The following is a 21,024-nucleotide window of genomic DNA, read 5'->3' as shown; positions in this document are numbered from 1 at the left end:
ACCTGAAAATGTTTATGTTTGCATGGCGATTAAAGAAATCGACCACTTGGTTTGTGGTTGCTTTGATTTAAAGTTGGCAAAGTTGCCGCTCCAATCAGGCAGTTGGCTAAACAGTCGACGGCAGACAGCGTCGCTGGCCTCTCTGCAGCCACTAGAGCCACATGCATTTGTGTCTGAACGGAACGGCCGTCAAATGTCGCGCTTGAAAGTCTGTTTCTTGTTTGTTTTGCTGCTTTGCCTTGTTGCTTTTCTTTATACGAGTACTCCTCTGCGTGACATGTTGCAGCGTAAATTGATATTTAGCGTAAGCAAAATTCCAGTAATTCATTGCTGATGTGACAAATTGCAATTGCAATGTCTACGCTTACTTTGTATCGCTAATAAATGCTTACTTGTCAAGCGTATGGGGAGTGCGTGAGAATAGCAAGAAAAGCAAAAAATGCAAATCTTTAGAGAGCGCTTTAGTAGAGCACGAATGGGCCATTGAATATCGAAGATCTTGTTGCATGGAAACTGCCGTAGACAGTTTAGATAAATCTAACCAGGAAGGAGTGCTTATTATTGCGGAAAAGTAGTCGAAAGAATTCGTAATGGTCTAAATGTATGCTAACAAACTAAATATTTGTTCTATCATCATAACCAATGGGACAAGCTTCGTAATAGGCATCAAAGTGCGTACGAATCTGGTATCATAATTTCGTAAATTCTTACTAAATACGTTGTTCCCATCAGTTTAGCGGAGAAATTAGTTGTGGAACCCGCATAACCTTATCGTTAATGCTAAAATCGAGTTATGAGATGTGTAGGGCCTCTCAGTATCCAAAATAGCCAGAGAAATAGGGAAAAATCAAAACAGGAAATCAAATTTTGTAAGAAATAAGGAAACGTATAGAATATGCGGCCGCCGTAGACGTTTTGCTTGGTGCATGACTACCATTCGGGAGTGCGGAGGTTCGAGTCTCCGTGCATGAACATCAAATAATAGAAACAAATTTTTTTTTTAAAGCGGTAATCTGTAATCTCTACAACAAGATGTGGTTCCAACAAGACGACGTTACTTGTGATACAGTCCGTGAGTCTTGGGCGAGTGGATTGGACACCTTTTAGACTCTTATTTCTGGTAGTATGTAAAGACCAAATGTTTTGTGAATAAACCAGCATCGATTGAAGCATTGGAAGCCAATATTACTAAAGTTATTTACGAGATACAGACCGAAGTCTCCAGCGACTCGCGAACCATTCAAAATTGTTCAAAATTTATGTTTACGGATAGCCGAATTACGGCGCAGTTCCGGCCAACATTTGAAATGGATTATTTAAAAAAAATAAATGTCGTGACTGGTGCTACTCAAAAATAATAAAGACTGCCCAATCCACTTCAATTTTCGTTGTTCTATTTCAATTTAAAACCCGATGCCTCTAAATTCATCAATCTTTATATGTGACAACTCTGCAGTGGGTGACTCGAGAGTGACTTGAATTGTACTAATTGCAAAGTTGGTCTCTTTGCTAGAGGTAGATGCCAAACAAACATTATTATATATTAAGGGTGCACGAAATGTGGATTAGACGCGAATAAATGTTGGTGAGGAAAAATTCGCATTTTTTCTGGTGGATCACTGATGCATTAATATACTGCTTAATTAAGTGGTTTAATGCTGATGTATAGCGTAACTAGTTCAATAATAAATAAAGGGTGATTTTTTAGCTATTATCTTTTTAAACAGTTGGTTTAAACAGCTGACGCACGTTTCGTGTTTTGTTTCACTGTCAAACATCTTCAGTTTTGTCTATAATTTAACCATGAATCGTCTTACAAACGAATAACGCTTGCTAATCATTGAATTTTATTATAAAAATTCGTGTTCTGTTAAGAAAGTTTATCGCGTCCTTCTTCCATTTTATGGTCAGTTTAATCGACCCACTGAAGCGGCTATTCGAGCTTTTGAGACTAAATTTAGAACTAAATTTACATTATTGGACATCAACCCACTGCCACCAACACGCTTATGTAGAGTGCGAACTGAAGAAAATATCGCAGCTGTATCGGCCAGTGTTAATGATGACCATCAATTATCGATTCGTCGCCTTTCGCAGCAATTGGGCCTCTGTTACTCAACAACGTGAAAAATTTTGCGAAAGGATTTAGGTGTGAAGCCTTTCAAAATACAGCTGGTGCAAGAATTGAAGTCAAACGACTTACTTCAACGCAGAATTTTTGGTGAATGGGCTCTTGGAAAGTTGGCCGAAGATCCACTTTTTTATCGAAAAATTGTGTTCAGCGACGGAGCTCATTTTTGGATGAATGGGTACATAAATAAGCAGAATTGTCGATTTTCGAGTGAAGATCAGCCAGGAGAATTGCGAGAGCTACCAATGTATCCAGAAAAAGTCACAGTTTGGAGCGGTTTATGGTCTGGAGGTATCATTAAACCGTACTTCTTCAAAGATGCTGCGAATCGTAACTGTGAATGGTGAGCGGTACCGTGAAATGATATCGAACTTTTTTTTGCCCAAAATGCAAGAGCTTGACTTGCATGACATGTGGTTTCAGCAAGACGGTGTCACATGCCACACAGCACGCGTAACAATGGACTTGTTGAGAGGCGAGTTCGGTGAACATTTTATTTCACGTTCGGGACCTGTGAATTGGCCACCCAGATTGTGCGATATAACGCCTTTAGATTATTTTTTGTGGGGATATGTTAAAGTTCATGTCTATTCAGACAAGCCTGCTTCAATTAACGCATCGGGAGACAACATTAAATCATTTATATGTGAGATACCGGCCGAAACATTGGAAAGAGTATGCCAAAATCGGACTAAGCGGATGGACCATTTGAAGCGCAGTCGCGGTCAACATTTGCTTGAAATAATATTCAAACGTTAAATTATATGGACTGTACTATCGATTTAAATAAAAATTTCATGCATTTTTCTGAATTTTACGTGTGTTTTTTTGAAAAACTTTCCTATAGCTCTTAAAAAATCACCCTTTATAATGCTAATGCATAAACTGACAATCCACATTTCATAGATCTTCGTCATGTTAAAAATACCAGTTGCTTGCATTGAAAAAATATGGAAAACCAACTACCTCAGCTGCAAAGCAAACTGGAAGCAAAGTAGTTCAGAATCAATAGGTTTGGCTGCAGGATAATAAACTTACATACACATGCATATGTATGTACATACAAACATTTACTCACTTCTCAACGGGTAATTGATAATTCCTTTCAAGTTGGTATTTATCAAATAATCACAGGATGTTATTGAAAACGGAGCGACGCTCAAAATTTGCATTAAAATTTAGGTCAAATAACGAATCAATTTTTAACTAAGCAATTTTTCGTATAAAAATTACAAAATCAAAGTATCATTTTGACAATCGCGTGCATTCGTACATATACATTAACTTGCTTGAGTGTGTATTTTTCTTGTAAATTATCAAAAATAACTGCTCGAATTGCAAACAAAGATACCCGCTGGTGTCGCTTTTCGCCGTAAAGTCATTGCAGCTGATGCAACGAGAACTGTAATTTTGCAATGAAAACGAAACTGTTTACTTTGGCGACAAAATAATAGGTATTCAAAAATTGCTGCATTCACTGGAGCTGACAATTTTTCAATATAACCAACAAAGCGTCCATGGAAATGTGCCATCCGTATGGCAAACTCATATTTCAGCATGAATTCAGTGGAAATTAATGTAAACAACTTTTAAAGCAAAAGAAAAATATTAACTCACTTTATGATTCCGAATAACCATCCATACTTATACAAATATACATATGAAGGTATGTATGTGCTTTTGTACGAGGGTTACTACTTATTTTTCGCTATCAAGTAATTGTTACTGTTGGGCTATAAATTCCGCACAGCATCGTAAAATTGCATATTCCTTGCCATGCGACTAGGCAAACGGTTGGCATTTTCACGATAACGGAGAATTTGAAAATTTTCAGTATAGATATGAGACCGTATATGAACTAAAATTGTGATTAAATATTTTTATTGATATTGAAATATTTTTATACGTTTTAATAAATCTTATCATGACAGACAGCCCTATGACTCTTAACGTACAGGAGCTAAATGTAAGTGCTGCTGACGTTTTCCTATGGTTGAATACAGAAAGTCGTTCTAACAATGAACGAAAAGTTATAACGCAAGATAGTTAATAGACAAAATGTATTAGTGGAGTCTTACCGGAGTCAAAGGTGACTTGTGTGCTACTAAAAATTATAATAAAACGGCTTAAGAATTTCTTGCTTGAATTCACGGTTAATTATCTAGCATTGCAAAGAAGAAGGCAGGCCGCTTGGCCTGACAGCGATATTTTCTGCATGTGACGGGGTGTACTAGAAAGGTTTGAAAGATAACTGTGAGATAACTTTAGAGTCACCCAAAAAGCAAAAAACATAATTGGTCGGTATACTTCTGGTAGGTGTTTGGCCGAGTTCCTCCTCCACTTTGAGGTACGCGTCTTAATGTTGTTCCATATATGGAGAGACCTACAGTTTTAAGCCGTCTCCGAGTGGCAGGTATTTTTTATGAGGAGATTTTTCATGGCAAAATACTCTTGAATTTTTGCCCTTGCCTATCGAGAGGCGACCGTTTTTAGGAAAAAACTTTTTCTATTATTTGAGGTTCATCCACGAATTTGAACGGGAGTGAGCCCCCAATGGTAGTCACGCAACAAACCATTCGCCATCCTAGAGAAGATTTTTTGAAGGTCGGCTAATACCTTCGTTCACCATCAATCAATCATTATGTTATCAAAAGCCACTAATTGCGGTCGGTAATAAACAGTCGGACGTAGTCAGAAAACAAAACAAAAAAATATTTTTTAATGTATAAAATATACGAAACACTGTAAGGAGACCTTGTGATATTAAAATTGGAAGATCGATGCAAAGTAATATCGAAATCGAAAATTAATATCCAAAACGACCCAAAATAAAAAAGTTGATAAAAAACACATTTCAAAGCCAAAAAGTCAAGAAACATCGTAATACCGTGCTCTTAATGGGGCCTCGGAAGATACGTGAAAATTGAAAGGTAAAAGCCAAAAAATAGACACAAAATAGTATTTAAATCGAAAAATTTCAAAAATTAAAATCTTGAAAAAACTTTCAATGTCTAAAAGTGACAAGACACTCTATCACAGGGCTCTTAAGAAGACTGTGTAAGATGCGTTTGAAATATGTGGATTGAAATAAAAAAAAAGCTGGAAGCAAAAAATTTGTTAACGCAAACATTTTTTAATGTATGTACATATTTTTATAACAGCCAATTTCGTTACCGGAAGAATCAAGGCACCATTGATTTTTCACCGGCCAAGTGCTACCCTCCGGGGGAACGAATCGGCTGCTATCAAGAACTGTTACGCTTCAGTATCATTCTTTAGTAGTTGTTGTTTTTGTTACAACATTATGAAACAACCTGTATAAAATATTGGGAAACGCTGTTAAAAGTGGCCGCCCTTGGCCGGATATAAATTTCGGCAGTTTTGGCACGTCAAACCGACTGTCGTTGGAATTAAAACTTTCATGCCATTTTTTTTGTTGCTTTTTGCTTTAATATTAGCAATATTTTCCCCAAAAACTTATTGAGCGCTAACTCATGGAAGCTGTAAGCTAAATCAAAAAACAAAATTGCAATCTTAAGATATCGAAATGTGAAAAGTCTCATAATGGCAAAAACAGTGCTTTTCCTAAAATTGCAAAAAAAACCTAAACACCGAAAATTTCCAATTTAAAGCCCTCGCCTCATTTGAAATGGTGTTTTTGGGTGTTTCTTTAAAAGTGCAAAACGGAAACGAAAAAATATTTTTTATTTTCGTTTTCATTCGGAAACAATTTTTTAAGTACTTTTTCGGACCTTTTTTAACGATCGTAGCTCACACAATAACGACATTCATACTGAACAATAACCTTTTTGTTTTCAGACATCAGGATTCGTGTCGCCAGCGGCATTCCGTTTTTTGGAAGACCAGTTTTTGAAGGCTGACAACTTTTTGAGCAAACCTCGTATGGCTAAAAGAAAATATTTCAGTTTTTAACAATGGATTCAAAAATAAAATGCTGAAAACAAAAATAAAAAATCTTTTTGCGTTTCCTGTAAACTTTTAAGGGAATACCCAAAAATCACCATTTCAAATGAGGTGATGGCCTTAAGAAAAGCACTATATTTGGCAGAAAAAAAATTACACATTTTTGTGCGGGCAGATTAAATTGTCTGTTTTCGAAAATTTTCCCTTTCACAACTTTTCAATTTTGATTTTATTTTCTCATTTAAACCTTTTAATTTGCGTGCGTTACTATTAGGATATTTCATCACTTTTACGTTTCAAAATTTTTGTTTTCTAAATTCTCATTTTCGAAATTTCTGGATTTGAGTATTATTTTGCCGACATTTTGGTGTCCAATATTTTTTGCTTTGATATTTCATTTTTGAACTTGAACTCATCTTAACCTATTAAAACACGATATTAGTGCTTTTCGTCACTTTTGAGAATCATTTTTTTAATGTTTTGTTTATTATTTTTTCGATTTTGCTATTAATTTTTTGCTTACAGTGTTTTTTTTTTCGTTTCTATTCTCATATTTTAAACACATCTTACGCAGCCTTGTCAAGAGCCCAGTGTTAGAATGTCTCGTCACTTTTAGATATTGAATTTTTTTTTTTTTGGCGTCACCCTTTCAGTTTTCTCGTATCTTATGAGGTCCTATTAAAAGCACGGCGACGCTTCGTCATTTCAAAGCTTTGAAATTTGTTTTTTTCAACTTTTTTATTTTCGCATTTTGTTCGCTTTAGATATTGTTTTTCGATTTCGATATTACTTTGTCTCGAACCTCCATTTTTGATATAACAAGGTCTCCTACTACAGTACAGGTAACTACAGTGCTTCGCCTTTTTTATTTTTCAAATTTTTTTTTTTTTGTTATTATTATATTTAAAATTTTTTGATATATTTAATTAAATTTTTCTTTATATTATTTTTTAATATTTTGTTCACATTTTTTTGTTTCGATCAACGATCAGTTTTAAACGCCTCTTACAAGATCTTATTAGAGGCAGGGTTTTGGTGTGCCTTGTCATTAATGGATTCCGAAATTCTTTTAAAAATATTATTTTTCGAAATTTTTCGTGTTTATTATTACTTTTCCACCTTTGGTCTGCGGCATTTTTGGTTTTGATCTCCCCACTTTAAACGCACATTACTAGATACTGTTAAATTCACGCTATTGAGCTCCTCGTCACTAATGAATATCGAAATTTTTTTAAAGATTTCAGTTTTCGAATTTTTTTAATTTATTATTTTTGTATACACATTTTGGGCCGCCGTACTTTTTGTTTCGATTCTGCAATTTGAAGCATATTTTACCAGGTTCTCTTTATAAGTACGACATTATTTCCGACATTTTTTGGTATACATAATTATTTTAGTTACTATGGACTTCAGTATTTTTAGTATACATTTTTTACTTATCCTTCCAGACCACGCGACTTTTATCTGACAACCGCCTCATTAAAACAAAAAAAAAAAATTAATAAAAAAATTACAGTCAACGTTCTACTACGTAGATTTTTTTTTTAAACAACAAATTTTCAAAGTAATCCAATACGCGTAGTTTTCCAGAGCTTGGGGATCTGGTTTTTAAAATTGTGTTATTCATCCCTTAACTTTTTTTTGAAAAAAAAATTGTTGAAAACATTTATTGATTTCTTGTCCATAAACTCGAAAAATGACTACATAAGGAACCCTCGTAGAAGCACAGAATGCAGGCAACCAGCCAGTCAGTAAGTCAGCCAGCAACAGCATAAAATGGAATATCAGCTCAACTGAGCAACAATTGCTGACTGCTGCTCCCTTGAAATGCGCAGTTAAAATAGTGTGACGCACACGAACACACACACACACACATACACAAAGAAAGTTACTAAGTAAATATGCATAAATAAATTATTTTCGTTGTTGCACAAATAAATAAATGTATGCGATAAATGAAGCGTGCATGGCGCTTGGCAATTCGTGAGATACGATTATTTATTTGCCATGACAAAAGGCAGCGGCAACAAAAGTCAGTGTTGCCTAGGTTGCGCAGAGATGCACAGCGTTGAATTGTAGAATTACAAAAACATACAAACAAACCTACTCCTACTTGTACGTATATTTACACAGAGCTGCTTAGTTACTGCTTCTACGAAGTTTGCTATTATTTGGGTCTCCTTCACATACACAAACATGCGAATCTCTTTGTTGCCACACTCACTCCATCTTCACGTGCAATTCGCCAATCTTCGTTGTGCTGCCGCAAGCTGCCAATATAATGCATTGTTGCGCCACTATTAGTATTACTGTATTTGTTGTTGTTGTTGCTGTTACTTTTGTTAACATTTATGCTGCCATTGTGTTGCACTCCATTTGACACTCTAAAATGGCATGAATAACGAGTGCCGCAATGACGTGTGTCAAATGTGACAATTGTTAAAATAGCAGGAATTAGGGATGCTGGTCTCGATATTCCGATATTGGGGGATCCCGTGATTTTGATGTAATTAAAGTAGCGAAAATCACGGAAATAGTTGATATGAATACAGAGTTTTTAAAATATTTTAACATTTTTAAAAATTAAAAATAAAATTTAGAAATATATAATAAAAAATTTAAAAATTTTATTATTGAAATATTAAAAATAAAATTTGTAAAATCTAACGAATTTTAATTAAATTAAAGAAGAAACTAAAAATTATAAATCTATAATATAAAAATGAGTCGGGTTTTCCTTCCTGACGCTATAACTCCAGAACGCACGAACCGATTTCCATTGTTTTGCGTTCGTTGGAAAGGTCTCGGGCTCCGTGAGGTTTACAACATATACTCTGCTCAGTTAATTTCATGTGACATTTATTATGTTCACGTTCTTTCAAACGCCAACTTAAAACCGGTATTGTGTTCACTGTGAAATTGTGAAATTGCGGTTAAAGTTCATTTCCTAACAGTTCAATTAGAAACCATCAAGTCAATCACGCGTATTGTGCAAATTTTTATTCAACTTCAACAGCCGGTATTTGTCTTTAAGGTGGTAAGTTGAACTGTGTAAATTATGTGGATCGTGCATTTTAGGTTAAATTCACCAGTCTGTCCATTGTCCAAAATGCCGAGAGGACGAAGTGCAAACATCGGCCGCCGCACAAGACATGCAAGCCTGCAACAAGTGTATTCACAGAACTTAAGCGAAGAAAGGCAAAATATCAAAAGAGAAAATGCCCGATTGAGACAACGCGTGAGCACACGCAGATCATTGGCATTATACAATCGCTTGGCATTCCAATATGATCCCACTGCGAACTACAGTGATGATGACAATTTAGATATTGGACCAATGACGACTGTATGCCGATATTGCAATGCGTTAAAGTTCAAAAGAGAAACGGCTGGATTGTGCTGCGCAAATGGAAAAGTCAAACTGGATCCATTATTTACACCAACACAGCCACTGAAACCATTGTTCAATGGAACTGATCCCGATTCCAACCATTTTCTTCAACGCATCCTTGAATACAATAACTGCTTTCGCATGACTTCCTCTGGAGCTAATATCATTCGAGAAGGCGGCTTCATGCCGACTTGTAAGGTAAAAATAACAACACACACAACCAATCACTCACACCAATCAATCACACCAACAAAATCAATTGCAATACATAAAAACTACACATACCCCACACACTACACCATCACACGATCAGAAGTCACACCGTATTCTTCAAAAATAAATAAATTAATTATTCTGTCTTAATTGTTTGCCATCACAGATATAAGGACAAATATATCATTTGCATGGTTCAATGGTGCCAACATCAGATGAACCGCATCAACTTCTACAAATATATTTCATTTCGCCGATGGTGGATCAGCTGAATGTGCGGTGCAATATACAGGGAACACAACAGTTAAAGAGACGAATTATTGAACAGTTGCAAGCATTTTTTCGCGCTAATAACGCTGTGGTTAATATGTTCAAAACAGCATTGGAACGAATGCCAAAAAAAATTTAGAAAATCATTGTTTTTCACATGCGCAGCTATACGTTGCGTGTTCACGGGTTGGGAAACAATCCTCTTTGTTTGTGTTAACGTCAGACCAAAGAACAAAAAATGTGGTTTACCAAAGAGCATTGAAGTGGATACGGATAATTTGCGGACACGTATTCAGTATTTACTTTGGATTCACTTTAATTTTTTACTTAGAGAAGTTCAACTAAATTAGACTTCATTTTTGTAATCGTAACGAATTCATTACTGTTGTGAAATGAAATCAAATATTTCCTTTTCAAATATAAAACAAAAAAAAAATAATTTTTCTTCATCTTTTAATCCCCAAACAAAATGTTTTAAAAAACGAAGCCATCTGGTGGCGAAACGGAGTTCACCGAGATTGCTAGTATGTTACAATAATAAAAATAAAATTTTTAAAATTTAAAAAAATTTCATGAGACTTTAAAATATAAAAATTTTCAACAATTTTCAAAAGTTCATAAAAGATTTGGATTACAATCTCGAGCAAATGTTCGGGAATACGCTCACAAACAAATAAATTTTAATTGTAATAAACCGTAAGTTTCCGATTACTAGACTTCTATTAGTGTTTTTACTTTAAAGAGAAATTTTAAGAAATAAGACAAACACTTCCCCTTTGACCGATCCCTAAACTTAAGTAAGCCATTTTGAAAAAAATAATTTTTTCATGGGCTAGTTCTTGATTCAAATTCGGTTTGTTTTGTAATTTTGAACCAAACTAATTATATTTAAGACCTATTTCTTTAGTTTTCAGCAGCATTTTTTTAACAGGCTTGATAAAATTTTGCTAATTGAAAAATAATCGTAGTTATAATATTTTCAGAATTATACGAAAAAAAGTTGTGTCCCGGTATGAGTCTCGTTCAATTCAGGATCAAAAATTATTTGCTTTTTATTTTTAACCAAATAAACGATATTCAAAACCTATTTTAATGTGCGATGTTAAAATTTTTCTAATAAAAAAATTGTATCCCGATAGTAGCAGTTGCAGTAAATTGTAGTAATTTTTACTGAATTAGAAAAAAATGTATCTTGGAACGAGCCCCGAAAACAGTCCCGAAATTTCGGGATCAACAATTACTTGTTTTTAAATTTTAACTAAATAAATAATATTTAAAACCTATGTCTTTAGTTTTCAGTAGCACTTTTTAACAGACATGTTACAAGTTTTCTAATTAAAACAAAAAAATTGTAGATATAGAAAGAATCCCGGAAAGAGTCCCAACATTTCGGAATGAAAAGTTATAGGTATGTGTTTTATATTTTAAAATTATTAATGAATTAATTAATTAAAAACCTACGTTTTTAATTTTAACGTGGCATTTTAAAACTTTTCTAATTAAAAACAAAAAATTGTAAAGAGTTATAATTTTTATTATATTAAAAAAATTGTATCCAAGTAGTAACTACTACCTAGTAATTTTTATTGTAATAAAAAAAAGTTGTATTCCGAGATGAATCCTGAAACGAGTCCCGACATTCCGGATTAACAATTATTTGTTTTTTTACTTTTAACCAATTTAAAAATATTCAAAAGCTAAGTTTTATACACAAAATTTCGGGATCAACAATTATTTATTTTTAACGATTATTTTATTTTTTCTATAGTTTTCAACAGCACTTTTTTTAAAAGGCATATGAAAATTTTTCTAATTAAAAATATAAGCCATTTATAATTTTTATTATATTGAAAAAAAAAAAAAAAATTAGCCCGGTAGTAGCAGTTGTAGTAAATTCTAGTAATTTTTATTGAGTTAAAAAAATTGTGAGACACATACCGAGTCACCAAATTTCGGGATCGACAATTGTTTGTTTCTTATTTTTAATCAATTCAAAAATATGCAAAGCCTACGTTTTTAATTTTCAGGACTAAATTTTTTTAAGCAAATAAAAATAGTCAAAACCCATGAGCTAAATTTTCAGCGACATGTTTTAACGAGACATTAAAAATAAAAAATAGCCGAAGCCCACAACGAGTCCCGAAATTTTGGGATCATCAATTGGTATAATTTCAACACCCCTAGCAGAAATACAAAATAGAGTAACAAGCAAGAATAAGATGCAGATTGATAGCCTGGTACTTAGAGAGATACGTACATACATATACACACATACATACAAAGCATGATTGTCCAATAGCGGTAGCATGAAATATATATGTATATGTATATACGACACAACCACAAATGCAGGTATGTACGTATTTCCTTATTTGAAAGGAAATGTTTGCTATTTATTTATCAAATATGTCTGTGGTAAAGTGGGAAAATGTTGATTGTTGCAGGCGCTGCGTTGGTTGTTACACAAAGTTGCAATTGTTCGAATAGCTTCATGATTGAGTGCACAGTTGAAAGGTGAAAATAAATATTTTCCTAAGCTTCCATTTTTTTTATTAAATAACCAACCTTTTTGTTTTTTATCCCCTTGATATTCCCTCTGTACCACCCATTCATATGTGTACACACAACTATTTTTTATTTATTTTCTTGCATTAATGGTGGTTTTATTGTTAGTCAACTGAATGGCTGAGAAGTGAAAAATACAAAGCATTTTATGTACCTTTGTGCACTATTGTTGATTCAAATAAGTCCCAACAGAAACTTAGCAATGCGGCCATACGATTTGTTGGCGTGAGGCAAAGTTGGTGAGTACGTGGCACTTCACTATTCAGTGAGGGCACAGATCATCACTTTAATCGGTTATCTTTCATCCCACTTACAACACAATGGCATAGTTCACGAGGTAATCGGTTCAAGTGGGGTAGAATGAACGATTTTTTATAAATACCGCCTTCCTTGGTTAGTCTTTTATTCTACTTGTATTTACTTTCGCTTTCTTCTTAAGGTGCATAATTAATGCCTCATGCTATTTTATACTTTCTTTCCTTCTTTGCTTTCCTACACAGATTAACAGGTAGACTCATGTGAAAGTAGGAAAAATTTGGAATATTTCTACGCCCATTTCACAGAAGAATGATTGATGACTGGCTGTTGGTTCGGCGTGCAACAGATTACTCAATTATTGAAATATCTCAGAGAAATTCTGTGTGCATTGTTATTCTCGGTATTTGACGGTATTCCAAGGGGCAATAATCAGACACTAACCAAAGCCATATTTCATGCAAATGGAACAAATATTTTAAATGAGGAGTCATACCCATTCATGTGAGGCAGAGATACTCATTAAAATTTCTACAATTTGTTATTGATAAATGAAATGTTTCCAATGGTGGCCGGATGGTTACAGATGTTTATTCTTCAAATGAAATTTTCGATAAATTTTGGCACACTGTAATGCTGAAATAAGCTCTTCACCACTAACCGCACCGGAGTATCACGTATATGGTACCTATTCTTAACGCAACCGGTCATTTAACCGGTTATGAAATAATGGTTTTTTCAAAACAAATTTTTAATTTTTTCTAATACATAATTAATATTTTTAAATAGTAATGAAACACAAAAAAAGGCAAATTGCTAAATTTGATAATATATGAATTTATATAAAGTTAAATTAACCAAGGAACAAAGAGTCAGTTTATATTTTTAAATTCAATTTTGTAACCGGTCAATTGACCGGGCGCGGTACGGTTAGTCTCAAACACTTAAGAAGCATTCAGATGATCATTGTGCTATTCAGGCAACGTTATATTGGTCTCTGCAAGTTCGAGCGATAATATCTAAAACCGAATAAAGAAAGCTGTGGGGGCATTTGACTCCCTGCAAGCAATTTGAAAGGCATTACACACTTCACAGCGCACAAAACTGCGAACGTTTAACTTCAATGTAAGGACGACTTTACTTGGTTATGTCGCGTGGAATGCGACATCAGCTGACACAAGCTCATTACAAGTTTTTGTAAACAGATGCCTTCGAAAAATCTTCAAAATATTCTAACCAAATATTGTCTCGAATGCTTACTTATGAGCCAGAACCCAGTAGAAGGCAATACTATTAGATGTGCGAAAGAGAAAATGGGTATCTTCTACGCAGAGGAAATGGTGACTTAACAAGGGCCGCCATTGACTAGAACCACCAAGGAAGCCGCAGATGTGGAAGACCAGCGAATACCTGGAGACGACAGCTGAAGTCAAAAACCGCGACATGCAGCTTAGTTGAAATAAAGTTAGGAGATTGGCGCAAAACAGACCCGAATGGAAGAAATTCGTTGTGGCCCTATATTCCACACTGGAACACTAGGAATTTATGATGGGATGAATGAAAGTTTTACTCTTTGACTAAGAATACTATATATTTTACTAATCTATAGAATTAGATTCTTAAATATTCTTTGTTATGTATTTTATTCATATTTTTAGTATAGTAGAAATGCCGAATAATGTAAATGATCGCATTCACACAATTCGAATATGTGGTTGTCGGTTGTCCTCAGGGACACACTCAGGCTCATCGCCCATAGGTATATACCTATGAAACGCGATTTTATTTTTCAATTTCAAACGTTTATTAACAAAAAATGGTTACAAATTTAATCTTCAAAAAAGTAGCCGTCGCTAGCGACACATTTTTCCCATCTCTTAGGCAATTTATGGATGCCGCGCCAAAAAAATTGGCTGTCTTTGGCCGCAAACCAATCATCGAGCCATTTTTTGGCTTATTCGTGAGAATTGAAGCGCTGCTCGGAAAGTGCGTGGCCCATCGATGCAAACAAACGCTAATCGGAAGGCGCCAAGTCTGGTGAGTAAGCCACATGCACCAACGGTTCCCAATCGTACGTCTTCACCAATTCTCGGGTCGCTCTTGTTCGATGTGGCGGTGCATTGTCAGTTTATGCGGCACCCGTCTTCCGACCTTTAAAATCATGCCCATGTCTTTCAAACGTTTGGAAATGGTTTTTTGGGTCACTCCCAACTGCTCTGCCGTCTTTTCTTGCGCTTGACCATCATCTTCATTCAACAATGCTTGCAATTCGGCGTCCTCAAACTTTTTCGGTGGCCGACCACGGTCCTCGTTCTCCACGCTAAAATCACCCCTTCGGAATTTTTCTACTTAGAGCATATCCACTATAAGCTTTTATAAGCATTTGATGGACTTGAGAAGCGTTTTTATTCAATTGATAACAAAAAATCAACGATGTCCGCAAATCGTAGTTTGAAGGCACGAAATTCAACTTTTTTAAGAACGACAAAAATGCATTGTTGTATGAAACGTAACAAACAATGAACTAAATATTGTTGACAGATGGCAGACGAAAAAAACAAGACATTTGGGAAGGTTTAAAAATACTCCCAGCGACATCTATGGACTAATAGCTGAAAGTCTAATTTCATAGGTATCTACTTATTTCCATGAATTTATATTCAAAAACATCTTTTGGCGAATTTAAACAATTTTTTTTTTGTATAAAAAGATTTGTAATATTGAAAAAATAACTATTTCTTTCCATAACTATCTATTAATTTAGTAGAGCCAGACCGGCACTTCAACCATTTCACCTATTAATATGTACTAAAAACAAAAATTGTCGCATGAAAAACAATCTGTATGAAGAAAACTTGTTATTTCTCAATTGAGAAACTTTTTTGTCGTAATAAAAAATTATTTTTATGTATAAAAAAAATCTTATATTCAAAAAATTATAATATCTTTCCACAAATTTCTGTGAATTTACACTAACAACAATTTTTTTTTTATTTAAATAAAAAAGTGTATAATATGGACACAATGATAACATCCTTCTTATACATTTCTATGAATTTATGTTCAAGAAAAATTTGTGTAGATTTAAAAAGAAAATTTAATTACATAAAAAAAATATTATTTCCTTCCCACGCCTTTCTATCAATTTATACTAACATAAATGCTTGTCAAATAAAAACTCATCTATTAGAAATTTGATATCTGTGTTTTAAATTTTAAGTAATATTTAGATTGAGAATCGCTTGAATGCAAACAATTTAATAACAAAATTTTCAAGATATCAAATGTATGAGCATACGAGCCACAGAGCAACAAGGTTGAGCGAAAATTCCAAACCCACGTATGCAAACAAGACTAATTCATGAAGCAGCACAAAGTAAAGAGTACAAGAGTACCGAATCAAAAACAAAAAATGTAATAAAAAAAAAAACAAACCAACAAACAAGCCAGTGAAACTGAAACCAGTAGTTAAACTTAAAGACGAAGAAAAATCTGACAGCAACATGACAAATATGTTGCTAATCAATCATCGGGAGTGAGTAGCAAAAAACAAAAAAGAACAAATAACAATAAGTAAAAAATGTGAAAGCATAGAGAATAATATAGCAAAATAGGACTGTACATATGTCTGTATGTACGCATGTGTGCTTCAATTCGTCTATGTGTGTACAATTCACGCTTGAATAAATGTGTGATATTCGCAAATTCATGCATACATATCTACATTTTCGCATTCTTGCCTAATTTAATCCCTGCTCAACTCCTCTTCGACACCCACTACTTATATCAACCCACTAATTTTTGCAAAATGTACACACCTACATACATATTCTCATAATTTTGTTTGCATACCTTTCATATTTTCGCATGTTTTTTCTTCATTTTCACTCTATTAGCCGCTGCAAATTTTTGAAATTCTTTTCCCAATTCTTCGCCCCTCTGCCGGTGCCGCTTGGTATTGCCATATATACGCAGAATTCACGTGCGTTTGAAGTGCACCCACTCACACACACACACGTTTTATGCATATGTGTAACACATTCTTTTGCAAAACTTTTCCGTACACATTTCATATTTCGAATGATAAATTAGGCAAATTTAGTCTAAAAGTTAATTGTGGCAAGCGTGGCAACACGCGCAAAAGATCGCTCCTAAGCAAAAAGTTTATTATTTGTTAGTTATTTGGCCGGTAAATTAAGTCAAGTGTGCTGTTGAGTAAACTTTTGCTGAAATTCTTGAAAAATAACAGCAATGAATCGCATACATTTGTATGGGTACTAATAAAGAAATAGAAAGCAAAAAAAAAAAAACAAACAAAAACAAAACAAATATCAGCTTCGCAAAAAGTTTTGCGAGAAATTTTGATTGATGGAATGCGGAAATTTTTGAGCTGATTTGAACTTGAATTTGAGGTCAAAAATGAGTGCATGGTGGGAATTAATATACGAAATAATGAATTAGTGTAGTTGCGATTTTATTTCACTTTAGGCAGCATACGAATTGAGCCTTAAGAAGGAAATTAACGCATTGGGCCGTTTACAGTTAAGAGCAAATGAGCTGGGTTCATTAAATTTTCAAAATATTTATATCTCATATGAGAAAGAAAAAAACAAAACATTTTTTCCAAAAATGGGTGGCACTAGGGTTGAGGGTTTTTGAAAAAATTTAATTAAGCCCCTATTTGCACAAAAAGCGCCAATATATTTTGTAATCTTTCTTGGAATTAATATAATCACCATCTGCTTTAAAACATAACTTTGGACACTTTTCCAAACATCGCACAAGCTCTCTACCCCACTTTCTGGATTGGGATTGTGGTGACAGCGGCTTGAATGACAACAGCAATAGATTATTTTCATCGACAACTACATACAGGTTCAGGAAATGTTATTTACCTCAGGGCGTCACTAAAGCTCTATAAGGAAGTTGGTGCAAGAGTAGCTATCTTCTCATACAGTCAAGTCCATTTCATCCAAACTAGTCTTACAGTGTAGAGAAGAGCTGGAATTGGCTTGAAATTACTCTGATATGGGTTCCCGGTCATAGGAACATGAGATAGCGAGTGAGCTAGCAAGAAAAGGTTCGACACTAGACTTAGCAGAGGCGGTGGCAATCTCCACCCCACTGAACACATTAAAATCATCCATAGCTTCAAACTATCATGCTTTAGCCGAAAGAAGATGGAAGCAAATAACTAGATGTATTACAAAAAAAAAACACATGGCCGTCATACCAAATCCAAAGGACGAATAACCTGTTAGGATTTTCTCAGCCAAACATCTCACGCAGCACTACAACCCTCACAGGTCATTGGAAAGCAGGTGAGCATGCAGCCAGACTCAACCTCCCCTTCAATCCCATCTGCAGAAGCTATCAAGCGGAAGGAGCGAAGGAAAGCCTTTTCCACTACTTATGTGAATGTCCATGGCTAGCTAAGGCACGACTCCGCTCCTTCGGTAAGCCTTTCCTACAGCAAATTCAGGATATCTCAGATATCGAGATAAAGAATCTGCTGTTATACCTGGATCTGCTGCTATAATTGGACCTCACTTGGATCTGACTTGGAAAAAACAAAGACATCATCACACGAGACAGTGGTAGTAAAATGGTGCTGGTCACTAACTAGGAGTATTTCAGTGGAAATATTCAATCACTTCAACAAATACCGTTTTCTAATCGTGTGGGGCCGAATATCCTTCTAAGAATTTTTCTTTCAAATCGCATCAGTAAATTCACGTCATGAACTTTAGGGATCCATGTTTCACAGCCGTTGCTGAGCACCGGTCTTATTATAGTTTTGTACATCGGGAGTTTTTGTTACTTTGATACCAATGAAGGCGTCATAAGTTTGATTTGTCCAAAGTATGCTCCGTTAGATGCCTGAATACGGTCTTGTATAGATAAGAATGTAACCTTATTTATACTGAATACTACGCCTAAGTACTTAAACTGTTGCATGAACTCAAAAACATAACTTCTGATTCTGATGTGACTATCATGAAAGGATCGTACCATGTATTTCGTCTTTTCTTTCATTTATATTGAGGCCGGCTGGTCGTGTAGCTTGCAATAAGCGCATGAAAACGTTTTCAAGAGCCTCCCTATTTCTCGCAAGATTCGCAACGTCGCTATGTAGCAAAAAACTACTGATGGGTGGGGCGTATGAGTGACCCGCCAACTGATATTTTATACGAGTCGCCTTTTTTGTAGCATATAAAACGCCACATGCCAGCAATTGGAAGTATGCAGTTCAAAACTTTTTGTCTGAATTAGAGCTGCCCCAATTTGTATTGAAAATTTTAGAGTTCGCTCCATTTTTCATATTCCGGCATTTTTTGGACCTCTAACTATTTAAAGCTTGGAATATAAAAATTGTGGCATTGGGTTAGCATAAGTTGAAATCATTATAAGGTTCGGAAGTGAGAAATATGGTTTGTTTTTCAGAATATGCCGTCAGAGACAAAATATAGTGCATCAATATTTTTACCAGTTTTGATAATTTCACTATCGCCTATTATCTAATATATGGCGGCCGCCGTAGCCGAATGGTTGGTGCGTGACTACCATTCGGATTTCAGAGAGAGAACGTTGGTACGAAACTCGGTGAAAGACCAAAATGCAGGAAAAGCTTTTTCTAATAGCGGTCGGCCCTCGGCAGGCAATGGCAAACCTCCGATTGTATTTCTACCATGAAAAAGCTCCTCATAAAAATACCAGCCGTTCGGAATCGGCTTGAAATTGTAGGTCCCTCCATTTGTGGAGCAACATCAAGACGCACACCACAAATAGGAGGAGGAGCTCGGCCAAACACCCAGAAAGGGTGTACGCGCCAATTGTATATATACCTATATACCTATATTAACTAATATATGTAATTGGAGAAGAAGATTGAATCGTAAAAACCCAAAGACTTAATGAACTAAACAGAACCGCACCTTAGGTGTTGCACCTCATATTAACTAGTCGCAATGTAAACTTAAAATAAAAAAATAAAATATTTATAACTAATACTAAACTTATCTTTCACGAAGGCAAAGCTAGTCATTATGTTCACGCAGCTAATACTTTCGTTAATTTCCGTAAGTTTGCCATGCAAAGTAGCCGCTGTTGCAATTACCAAAATATTTTTTTCCTTGTTTGCTACTAGCAACATATTCAAGTTATTTTTCAACCACTTGCCGTTGTCGATTCCTTCTTCCTTTGACGCGCTTGCTTCGATTGCTCTGCACTGCTTTCATTACTCTTTGACGTGTCTGGCATTTTCATATTTTTACTAATAAAAATATTCGTACTAAGTTCAGCGCTTGGAAGAATGCAAAAAACCAAAAACAAAAGAATGGTTTTTAAGTGTAAAAACAACCAGGAATGTGACCGAAAAACTGTTTCCCAACTTCAATTACAACTTGAAAAAGCTGCACGCGTACACAGCATGCCTCGGTTGCGATTACTTTTATTGCCGAACATATATTTTTTCTTAATTTCTTTATTTTTAATACTCTTTCGCAAACTTCACTTTATTTCCCCAAGAAAAAAATTTGCATTCACTTTTCGCTCGACTTTTGTTCGCTTATTCAATTCTGCTGCTGCCTTCCAGACTGCTTTTTTTTCACTTTTGCGCTATTAAATTTCAAATAGCAAATGTCTTGCTGCATAGTAGAGTAGCTTGGCGTCGTAAATGGCAGAAAACAAAAAAAAAAAAACAACAAATGAAATAAAATTGCACGAAAACACTTCGAAACTGATATCTATTAAAAAAGGGAAGACAAAAAAAAAACTGAATAAAGCAGAATCCACTTGCATTCACTTTTCAACTTTTATCGCTGCGCTTGCGTACTTACTTTGGCGCCTTTCTAACATCGGCGACGCGTGTTTTTTGTGCTGGCTTCGAAGAACTTTTTTTGTTTCTTTCTCCCTTATTAGGTCCTTTTGCTCTCTACGCCACTTAGGCTTGCCTTGGCTTTTGCAGCCATTTGCATTTGTTGCTTTCCAAATTGTTTTCACGCCAATTGCTGCAAAAGTTAGCTTGTGTTTTCCTTTGATAACTTTGTTGCTTTTTTGGCGCAATATATTTTTTAGGTTTTTAATATAATTTTTCATTTTTTCGCTCTTTACTTTTCGTTGTGGTTTTTAAGTATTTTTCCCTTTTTTTACTCTTTTTTAAATTGCACTTTTTAGGTTTGGATTTTACTCTTTTCTTTGGCGCTTTGTTTCCTTTGAATAACTTTTCTTGCATAACCACTACTACCTGTTTCTACTGAAGTCCATTACTAGTGCT

At 34.8% G+C, this 21,024-nt stretch overlaps 1 protein-coding gene across 1 annotated transcript in view; it reads right to left on the bottom strand.

Annotated features, from left to right (window-relative positions):
* LOC129243019 (uncharacterized) overlaps window positions 1-20,772 on the bottom strand; it is a 54,608-nt gene extending 33,836 nt beyond the window's left edge. Inside the window, exon 1 of the mRNA XM_054880045.1 lies at window positions 20,588-20,772. Coding sequence (XP_054736020.1) covers window positions 20,588-20,606 — 19 coding nt within the window. The 5' untranslated portion in view covers window positions 20,607-20,772. The remainder of the gene's footprint in view (window positions 1-20,587) is intronic.
* Between the last annotated feature and the right edge of the window lie 252 nt (window positions 20,773-21,024).

The sequence above is a fragment of the Anastrepha obliqua genome, chromosome 3 (genome assembly GCF_027943255.1).
Source record: "Anastrepha obliqua isolate idAnaObli1 chromosome 3, idAnaObli1_1.0, whole genome shotgun sequence".
Classification (NCBI taxonomy): Eukaryota; Metazoa; Arthropoda; class Insecta; order Diptera; family Tephritidae; genus Anastrepha; species Anastrepha obliqua.
This window is presented reverse-complemented; position numbering and strand designations above follow the sequence as displayed.